This window comes from Anopheles stephensi, chromosome X (genome assembly GCF_013141755.1).
Source record: "Anopheles stephensi strain Indian chromosome X, UCI_ANSTEP_V1.0, whole genome shotgun sequence".
Taxonomy (NCBI): domain Eukaryota; kingdom Metazoa; phylum Arthropoda; class Insecta; order Diptera; family Culicidae; genus Anopheles; species Anopheles stephensi.
In genome coordinates this window covers 14,001,513-14,012,517 of record NC_050201.1, presented here as the reverse complement: position 1 = coordinate 14,012,517, position 11,005 = coordinate 14,001,513, and the positions used below count along the sequence as shown (strand labels likewise).

The 11,005-nt window shown below is 46.8% G+C and overlaps 1 protein-coding gene across 1 annotated transcript; it reads left to right on the top strand.

Moving 5' to 3' along the window:
- Positions 1–584: 584 nt before the first annotated feature.
- On the top strand, positions 585–1,935 carry LOC118509346. Its single transcript, XM_036049868.1, has 2 exons — positions 585–955; positions 1,038–1,935. The coding sequence occupies exons 1-2, from the start codon at positions 643–645 to the stop codon at positions 1,895–1,897; spliced, it is 1,173 nt and encodes a 390-aa protein (XP_035905761.1). The 5' UTR covers positions 585–642; the 3' UTR covers positions 1,898–1,935.
- Positions 1,936–11,005: the final 9,070 nt, after the last annotated feature.

Here is an 11,005-nt window from a genome sequence, read left to right as displayed (position 1 = left end):
TTAGGATTTAAATTGAGGTTGAATGCGTTGAATACCGGGCCGTTGTAATGACCGGCAATAAAGACCGTTCACTGGAAGCAGTGTACCAGTTTGAAAGTGTTAATCTCTCGGACTTCTGCTAAGGACTGGCCCTAGCCGGTGTTTACGTTTACGTTTACGTGCAGGATGTGGTGGAACATGGGAAGGAATCACCTACCGGAGAACCGTTACAACCGGTGATGCTGCGTGCGAAGAAATGTGGGCCTAAAAGAAGAAAAAGAAGAAGAAACTAATTATCTGTTTGACATTCACCGGAACATTTTTTTCCGGATATTCATTTCCTTCCCTTAATTACGAAAAATTCACTAATAAGCACCGTGAAAGCTTGGAATCAACACCCCTCACCGGACGGATTGTTTTCCCACAAGCATTTGACAACAATGTGCATGTAACACAACCAGTGGAGTCCGTGTTGAAATGTTTGAAACGTTTCGCAAAGGAAAAGGATTTATCCCTGGAAGAAAACAGAAAACAAAATGGCGACATAAAAGAAGAACTCATGGCGGCAAGGCGTAATCTGTTTGCGCCGGAATATTTTTTGCCTGGTCGCGCAGTTACATTGTAACGGAACCGGTTTGAAGGTATGTCAACGCGAGCTGTCAAATGGAACCGTTTGCCGTGCGGTTGTTTGAAGTGTTCATTTCGAAAGATCGTAGTAGGCATGGAAATTGTATGCCGTACACGGTGAGCCCCGCCGAATCGAAACCATATTACGTAATGGAGCCTTTCGAGAAGCTGAACGCACGGACCTCAACGCCGATAAAAAACATAGAAAATCCGGTCCAAATGGAACGCACGGCCGTCCTGGAGGACATTTCAATGGGGGAGGATACACCCGACGAGCTGCAGGCAACGGTCGTCGTGCCCGTCGTGCCCGTGGTGCCCGAGGAAGCGGACGAAAAAATGGAGGCTACTGGTAAGTGGAACGTGAAGTGATGAAGGATGCAATAATGTCGTTCGGTTCTTTCGTTCCTTTCGTTTACGGCGCGCCCCGCTAGAGGACAACTCCACGCTGAAAATGGACGACGCTCCGGCAGACGATACGGCGGAGTACGATTCACTTGATGATGAGCTGTGTTGGATGCTCGATCAATCATGGATTTCCAGGCGCCCTGCTCGTTCGGATAGCACTTTGGGCATGCTATCGAAATCGATGTTAAGCTCTAGTGATGAGGACACCCCGGCCGAAAAATGGCCGCCATATACACCCAGGCAAAAGCGTCGGGTATCGTTTGATGATAGACCGGTAATTTTCGGTGACAGAGGGGTAAAACGCCCTCACCCCCCGGGCCCATCGTCGGAATCGTCCGATGATGACGATAGTTCTTTCTGGGAGTGCCTTCGTCGCAGACACAAGCCGTTGAAATCTCCCGAGCCGGGGCCATCGGGGCTGCAGAAACGGCGCCCACCAACACCTGCAACCGCCCGTCGGGTATCGTTCGATGATAGACCGGTAATTTTCGGTGACAGAGGGGTAAAACGCCCTCACCCCCCGGGCCCATCGTCGGATTCGTCCGATGATGACGATAGTTCTTTCTGGGCGTGCTTCCGTCGCAGACAGAAGCCGCCGAAATCTCCCGAGCCGGGGCCATCGGGGCTGCAGAAACGGCGCCCACCAACACCTGCAACCGCCCGTCGGGTATCGTTCGATGATAGACCGGTAATTTTCGGTGAAAGAGGGGTAAAACGCCCTCACCCCCCGGGCCCATCGTCGGATTCGTCCGATGATGACGATAGTTCCTTCTGGGCGTGCTTCCGTCGCAGACAGAAGTCGCCGAAATCTCCCGAGCCGGGGCCATCGGGGCTGCAGAAACGGCGCCCACCAACACCCAAAGACGCAAAGGATGCCGAGCAATGACGGGGCTCCAAGTTAATTCCTAAATTCCGAACGAACTTACAGTTCTTAATTGTTTACGTTTCGTTAATTAATAAAAATACATAAATCATTGTTTGTAGATGTTGATGAAAATTGATGCGTGTTGTTGCGTGTTCTTCTTGGGCACATTACTACAAGCTGACGCTTTCTGCTTGGTTTGATTTGGAGCTGTTCAGCAAAGGGTAGTGTTAGTGTTAGGTCGCGCATAGTAATCGATCCAACCTGGATCGATTATCAAGGCTCTCACGAGATGAAGGAACTCATCTGAGGATTGGGAGAGGGTACGGCGATCTTCAGATGCAGGTTGGAGATGCAAGGCCAAGCAGCCGACGTCTGTCCTCGTAACAGGGCAGGACAGAGGATCGATCACCAGTTGTTTTCCGAAGGGCAATCCTAGTGCAGGACCTCTGCACCCGCCCCAAAAGATCAAGGTGGATCCTTGCCAACGGGGACCAGATAACCGAGCAATACTCCATGTTGTTGCTACGGGAACAACAATGGACGTAAAACGTCCCCGTTGGTGAACCGGCCACGCGAAGGTATGACCGATTCGGAAAAGAAGTCGCGCACCTTTCTTCGGGCGTTGAATCAACGGATGCAACGTACCTCGCACAGGTCAGATAAGTGACTTCATTCCCGGATTACCGGGCGATCTTCCAAAAGTGGACCTGATGGGAGGGGCGGTCGCGATTCTTACAATTCCTCCGACGGAGCAGTAGGTACTACTAGAGCACCGGCCCGAATTCCGTAGGGAGGACGAGGTCGAATCTTCCGCTGACCAACGCCTGGACACTGGCTTCTCTCCTAGCTTCCGACGAAGTGGTAGACACCGCTGAGGTGTCGGATCCGGTCTTCGGAGGGGAGCAAGGGGAGATGTCCGGAGGGTTCTCACAGTCACGATTCCTAGTAATTTCCGTCGGAGTGGTAGACGCCGCTGAGGGGTCGAATCCGTTCTCCGGAGGGAAGGATTATTTCGGATCTCGTACCTGGAAAGAACCCTGAAACTCTTACGACGCGTTCGGTTCGCCGGTTAAGAATTGTGTCCTCTTTATTGAATAAGTTGATTTCTTATATACAAATTTTGGGGTACCTTAGAATGAGACGAAAGATCATTATTTCTTGTTTAACTATTGCCTTCCCAGATTGTGTTTACGTATCCTTTATGCTAACGCCGCATTATGCTAAAGTTTAACTCACTATCGTGGTCGCAAACCACCAGTTCAAACCCATGCTATAATGTTTGTTCATTGATCAGGAACACTTGCGTTTCACATAAGGTAAACTTTCATCGCGCTGGACGCTCTTGCCGTTTGTCACATGCTGTAATGTAAACGTTAATCGCGCTGAATGCGTATGTTGAGGAGCGCATTGTTCTGTAAACATTCTCGACGCTCTAGCACCGCGCTTGAGGTGTTGCGTACGCCACACTGTGTCGTAAACATTGGTCGCGCGCTGCTTATGCCTTATTCGCGCTGATTTGCTGCCTAAGCTGAAATCTTCTCGGTGCGTGGGACATTCTATCGAAAGAATTGTTTCTTTCATGCAACATGTTTAATCAAGATTTGGTTTGATTATGCCCAAGGTTACCTTCCTCTGTCCCTAGCGCTGTCGCGTTCGCAACACTTGTGCACATTGATATGATCGCAACGGCACTCGATCGGTGAACTTATAGCACTGTAGTTCTTACGTGTATTAATTGTAAACCGTTTCACTCGCTGCAATTCACTTTATTTTTCACGAGCGCAGAATTTGAATCTGAACCTTTTTGAAGCACTGCTTGGTGCGGGTTCAGCTAGAAGCTGTTCTTTTGGCCACAGCACACCACGAACGTAAGTTCGCTCGAAGCCCTGGCCTTGTCAGAGTTGGTTGAATCAGGCGGCTAACCTTTTTTCCTGGATAACCAAGAGAAGTTTTTAGCGGCAGACTCGCACTTCACTAACTCGGCGTGGACAACGGGAATGCCGTAGCTCGATCAGACGATTAGCCTTTTTTCCTGGATAACCAGGAGAACTAGCGAACCGTGGTTCTCGCTTGGCTTGATTTCGCCTAATTCTTCCGACGGAGTGGGGAGACACCAAAGTGCGGGACCAATTTCCGGTGGGAAGGCAAAGGTGAAACTTTCCCGATTCTGTATGGAAACCCTGACAGTGAAACACAAGCTTCTTCGTTGAGGTTCGGATTACAAGTTGATTTTATTCTCAAAAAATCCTGTCTTATATACTAAAACAATCCCGAAGGTTAGGTTGTTAGAATGAAAGGTAAAGTTTAAAAGAGATAGCACCTCTTTTTACCTGAAGTAACATAAACCTATAGCGTCGGGCGTATCCCGAACCTTGAAGCGACGTTTTCTTATCTGTTTATGGTTCTGGACCGTGAGATCGCGTAGGCGATTTTTTTTTATGGCTCTGGGTAATGTATCACGCATCGTCCTATGCATATTTTGATAGGCTAAATTTATAGTGCAAGTATGTATGTTTATTTTTTGCCTGTGGGTCGTTTACTCTATTCGCGAGTGATCTTTGCGTCACTGCACTACGGATAATACGATCGTACCTTGATCTTCGCGTTGGTCCTTTTTTGTGAAACTAAATGCGCAGTGATAATGTATGTGTTGGGCTGTAGCAATAATCTTTTCCGGTCTATGTTCTTTACTCTTGTATTTTATCACATGGCCTGAGTTTATTTAGGATTTCCTGATGTTTGGATAATTTCGCGCTGTGTTATGACATGTCCTGACACGTTATCATTATTTATCATAATTTCATTTTTCCTTTTGGTACGAGGCCTCTGTGAGTTTAGGTTTTTTTTTCTAAAATAATATTTGCCGGTGAGAATTTATCCTAAACGAAAGATATTAAGTTATTTATGTTGAAAGTACAACCACTGTGCCATCTGTCAAACGAATTTACCGTTGCACGAACTTTGTTTTTTCGCGTTTGACGTTTAAAAGCGACGCTATGGAAAACGCGCCTTTTTCCTGTATATTCTGAACTCTGCGACACGACTAACATCTCAGCTATCGAATGTGCTAATAAAGTTTCTTTTGTGTTGTAAACGTAAAACATATTTGGCCACCTCTTTAGTTTTCCACCCTCGCCAACAGGTTATGGGCCCAGTGCATCGTGGACAACATAAAGTTTTGCGGTTTACTGTAGCAGGAAAGTGACTTTTGGTGAATTAGCATCCTGGTGTTATCCGTAGTGTGTGTGTTTGGAAAGAATACGCGATGGCGGAAACACATGTTTCGATTGAGAAGCTGAGTGACCAGAACTACACGGTTTGGAAGTTTAAGATGCGGCTCCTTTTGTCACGTGATAAAGTACTGCACGTTGTGACGGAGGAGCAGCCGGAGGCCCCTGATGCCAAATGGCTAGCCGACGATGAGAAGGCGAGGGCCCTGATCGGCTTGGCATTGGATGACAGCCAGCTTATTCATGTCATGCAGACGAATACGGCGAAAGAGATGTGGGACGCTCTGAAAGGCTATCACGAGCGGTCATCCCTTTCGAGCAAGATTCATGTAATGCGCCAAATGTTTGCCACCAAGATGCCGGAAAGTGGAAACATGGCTGAGCACCTGAAAGAACTTACTTCGTTACGTCTCCGACTGATAGCCCTTGGTGAGGAAATGAAGGAGCTCTCCTTCGTTGCCCTGATGCTGTCCAGTCTACCGAAATCTTACGACGGTCTGATAACAGCATTGGAGAGTAGGCCGGATGCTGACCTAACAGTAGATTTTGTTAAAGGGAAGTTGCTGGACGAAGGGCGTCGGCGTGCGAATGGCGTAGATGAAGAAAAGGCTCTGTACTCTGGGAAATATGGTGCTAGCAATAAACCCAGTGGAAAGAAAAAGAAGAAGATGCAGTGCCACTACTGCAGGCAGGACGGGCATTTCCGAAGAGACTGTAAAAAGTTGGCTGCGGACAAAAAGGAGAGAGGAGTTCGTGAATCAGCGAACGTCACTGTGGAAGAAAAACAACACAATAGTATGGGTCTGTGTTTGTTCCTTGGGAAGGCACAAACTAAAGGACTATGGTGTTTTGATTCGGGTGCGACTTCCCATATGACGAACGATACATCTATTTTACACCACATTGACAAATCGAAGCGGTCTACTATCTCCTTGGCCAATGGACGAGTCATCAAGTCGGCGGGTGTCGGAAGCAGTAGTTTGGTGTCGGTGAATGGAAATGGTGCTCGAATGAACGTTTCGCTAGACAACGTTTGCCACGTGCCTTCGCTCACAACAAACCTTCTATCGGTTAGCAAAATTGCCGATTTAGGTTTTGAAGTTGTGTTTGACAAGGCTGGCTGCCGGGTTAGAAAAGGTGAAAAGGTGGTATTAGTTGGCGAACGACAAGGCGGTCTGTATCACTTGAAGCGTTATTCGGAGCATGCAATGCTCGTCGAGCCTACTTGTGGAGTTTCCTGTCTACACCTGTGGCATCGTCGATTTGGGCACCGTGACACGGAAGCAGTAATGAAGATTGTGAAAAACAACATGGGAAGCGGTTTGAAAATTGACCGGTGTAACGCAAAGTCCGTATGCGGACCGTGCTGCGAGGGCAAGATGAGCCGTGAATCCTTCCCTAAGGTTTCATCTTCGAGGGCTTCTGCTGTTGGCGAACTGGTGCACACGGACCTGGGAGGCCCAATGGAAATACCCACAGTGCGCGGCAGTCGGTTCTACATGATCATGGTAGATGACTACAGTCGTTATACGGTTATCTATCTGATGCAGAACAAGTACGATGCTGAGGATCGAATTAGAGAATACTGTGCTCTGGTAAAAACACAGTTTGGTAACTTCCCTAAGGTCATTCGGTCAGATGGTGGTGGCGAGTATGGAAGTAATTCTTTGCGAAAATTCTTTGTAGATCACGGCATGGTACATCAACAAACGGCACCGTATTCGCCGCAGCAGAACGGAGTGGCCGAGCGCAAAAACAGGTACCTGGTTGAGATGATGCGCTGCATGCTGGCAGATTCGGGCTTAGATAAGGTGTTCTGGGGTGAAGCGATTTCGACTGCCTGCTACCTGCAAAATCGCTTGCCATCATCCTCAGTGGCATTAACACCTTTTGAGCTGTGGTACCGAAAGAAGCCCTCGTACGAACATCTTCGTGTATTTGGATCGGAGGCTTTTGTGCACGTTCCAAAAGAAAAACGCAGAAAGCTTGACAAAAGAGCTGACAAATTGGTGTTCGTTGGTTATGAGGATGGTCAGAAGGCTTACCGTTTTGTGAACCTGCTAACGAAAAGAATCACCATTAGCAGAGATGCCAAGTTTTTGGAACAGTGCGAGAAACAGAACGTGCCAAAGCCGAAGCTGACACCGTCAGGAGGAGTAGTGGAATTTCCACTTGTCTCAACTCCACCTCCTCAATCGGAGGAACCGATCGTCATCGAAGAAAGCGTGAACTTAGATGCATCGCAGTACGAAAGTGCGACCGAAGACGATCCGACGAATGAACCTTCGTTTCATGCATTCCCTTTGGATGAGGTTGTACGTAAATCGACTAGAGCGACCAAGGGAATTGCACCGATTCGTTTGATAGAGGAAGCGTATACGGCAAGAAAAGCGGAAATAGCGGTGGAACCCAAAAAATCTCAATGAAGCTCTGGCCTGTGATGCTCATGCCGAATGGAGATCGGCAATGGAAAGTGAGCTGAAATCACACAATGAAAATGGGACTTGGGATGCCTTAGTGGAGCTGCCTGCAGGACGGAAAGTGGTAGGTTGCCGCTGGGTCTTCAAATTGAAGCGGAACGCAGCTGGAGAAATAACCAAACATAAGGCCCGTCTGGTAGCTCAAGGCTATACTCAGCAGTTCGGCGAGGACTATGACCAGGTCTTTGCTCCCGTTACCAGCTATACGACTCTTCGAATGTTGCTTGCCCTGGCTTCCAAATTGAAAATGACACTTCGTCATTTTGATATCAAAACTGCCTATTTGTACGGTGATCTAGACCAAGAGTTGTACATGCGACAACCACCAGGCTATGCAGAGAAGGGAAAAGAACATTTGGTGTGCCGTCTAAAGAAAAGCATCTATGGACTGAAGCAGTCTGCACGATGCTGGAACCTAAAACTGCATAGTGTCCTAGTGAAGATGAATTTCCAGCAAAGTGATGCGGATAAGTGTTTGTACACAAAAGTCGTTAAAGGGAAGAAAGTTTACATCCTAGTATACGTAGACGACTTAATGGTAGGGTGTGTAGATGAAACTATTATCGACACTGTATACCAAACCTTAAGTGACCTTTTTGAAATGACTGATCTCGGAAAAGTGAGTTATTTCTTGGGACTCGAAATCAAACAGAAAAATGGTGATTATAGTGTTAGCCTCGAAAACTATATTGAAAAACTAATCCATAAGTTTGGTTTGAGTGATGCAAAAGTTGCAAAAACGCCTATGGACGAAGGGTTTTTGAAAGTACAGGACAAGAGCGCAACTTTGGATGATCAAACTCAGTATAGAAGTCTTGTTGGTGGTCTGTTGTATATATCGGTGTGTGCGCGACCCGATATTGCGGTTAGTACGGGCATACTCGGTCGAAAAGTGAGTGCGCCTACTGAAGCATACTGGGTGGCAGCCAAACGCGTCGTTCGGTACTTAAAGGCAACTAAGCATTGGCGGTTGATGTATGACGGACGTGGTGATGGCTTGATCGGATATTCAGATGCCGACTGGGCCGGCGATGCCAACACGCGGAAGTCAACAACAGGATACGTGTTCTGCTACGCAGGAGGAGCTGTGTCTTGGGCCAGCCGTAAGCAGACGAGTGTCACGTTATCCTCCATGGAATCGGAGTACGTTGCTCTGAGTGAGGCTACACAAGAATCGATCTGGCTTCGTCGGTTGTTGAACGACATGGGCGAGCACGTGAAGGGACCGATAACAATTATGGAAGACAACCAGAGTTGTATTCAATTTGTTAACTCCGATCGGACCAATCGTCGCTCGAAGCATATTGAGACGAAGGAGCATTTCGTCAAGCAGCAGTGTGCGTCAGGACTTCTGACGCTTGAATACTGTCCCACGGCAGATATGTTAGCTGACGTTCTCACTAAACCCCTGGGAACCATAAAGCAACGAAGGTTTTCAGGAATGCTGGGACTGTCGACGAATGATGGCACAATTAGTTGAGGAGGAGTGTTGAAAGTACAACCACTGTGCCATCTGTCAAACGAATTTACCGTTGCACGAACTTTGTTTTTTCGCGTTTGACGTTTAAAAGCGACGCTATGGAAAACGCGCCTTTTTCCTGTATATTCTGAACTCTGCGACACGACTAACATCTCAGCTATCGAATGTGCTAATAAAGTTTCTTTTGTGTTGTAAACGTAAAACATATTTGGCCACCTCTTTAGTTTTCCACCCTCGCCAACAATTTAAAGTTGTTCATCTAACTCTTGCATGCCTGTCACTTTAGCACAATTTTATTTTGTCGCGTCCGCAACACTTAGCTAGCCCAAAATCCAAATGAAGTGTTACAAAAAGGATAATCAAACCTCCACACACAAGTAGCGAGAGCTGTTTTAGGATGCGGTTCCGACGGCAGCACTAGCTTCAAGAGTAATACACATTCTCCTACCTAACCTTCATAAACATTCCCACGGATGAAACAATCTGTCAGTTTGTATGGGATGCATCGATATTATACAAACCTTGCCCAGAACGAACGCGTCAGCTACGCCAAGGTATGTATATATCCATATACCTTGATCTTCATCGCCCCTTTACAGGATTCACCGATAGATAGCATACGGCGAGCATATCTTAGCGGTTCGCGCAAACGATTAAGATATCTGCGGCCATCGATAGCGATTCGCATGTACGATTAGCGAATGACACAAAATGGATAGCGAATCGCGTGCACACTTTAGTCGAAAATCATTCAAATTTCGGTTTTTATGTAATTGGGAAGTCGTTGCACACAAAAGTGGTGTGAAAATTAATGTTCATTATTATAAAGCAAAAGTTTATTGATTTTCAGCGTTGGTTAGAAAAATAATAACAAAACAATGTGAAACATCAGAAGAACAGCCATGTGGAGAATTCAAACATGGACGTATATACACGAATTCAAAATTGATGCGATCACGAGGTAAAATCCGTTCAGGTAATGAAAATATTTAGTGATTTCTTGTGAATCAGCCTGCTCAATTAGATCTTGTGTGTGGTAGGGTATGATGGTACGGTTCGACTCCTGGAGAAGGTAAGCGTCCATAACATTTACAGCATTTTCTCCTTCTTTCAGGCCTACCAAACCACTGTTTCGGACGTAGATTGATGGATCCTGCTCAACAAAACGCAGGCAGCTAGTTTAGCGCCAACGATTCTTCACAAATGCAGGCGACTATTAGCCCCAGTGTTTAAGGCGGCCTGTATGCAGCAGTATAGATACCATGTGAATCTAGCTGGTACAACTGTGACGAACCACTATCAACCGTCTGCAGTACTGGTGGTAAGCACGGACCCTTGCCCCCTTGCCCCCTTGTCTAGCTATTCAACATTGCTTCCGGGAATATTGCCATGCTACTTGTGAGCTGTCGTCAGTCAAAAGCTTCGTCATCGTTTGCGTACATTGTATGCGAGTCTCACACCTACGACACACAGCTGTTAGGATTTAAATTGAGGCTGAATGCGTTGAATACCGGGCCGTTGTAATGACCGGCAATAAAGACCGTTCTCTCGAAGCAGTGTATCAGTTTGAAATTGTTAATCTCACGGAGTTCTGCCAAGGACTGGCCCTAGCCCGTGTTTACGTGCAGGATGTGGTGGAACATGGGAAGGAATCACCTACCGGAGAACCGTTACAACCGGTGATGCTGCGTGCGAAGAAATGTGGGCCTAAAAGAAGAAAAAGAAGAAGAAACTAATTATCTGTTTGACATTTACCGGAACATTTTTTTCCGGATATTAATGTCGTTCCCTTAACTTACGAAAATTTCACTAATAAGCACCGTGAAAGCTTGGAATCAACATCCCCCACCGGACGGATTGTTTTCCCACAAGCATTTGACAACAATGTGCATGTAACACAACCAGTGGAGTCCGTGTTGAAATGTTTGAAACGTTTCGC

What these genes read in the sequence shown, in the direction of transcription:
- LOC118509346 (XM_036049868.1), top strand. Translation starts at nt 643, where the DNA reads ATGGAACCGTTTGCCGTGCGGTTGTTTGAAGTGTTCATTTCGAAAGAT. An exon ending in CGAAAAAATGGAGGCTACTG is followed by an intron (nt 956 to 1,037) that starts GTAAGTGGAACG and finishes GCGCCCCGCTAG; the next exon opens with AGGACAACTCCACGCTGAAA.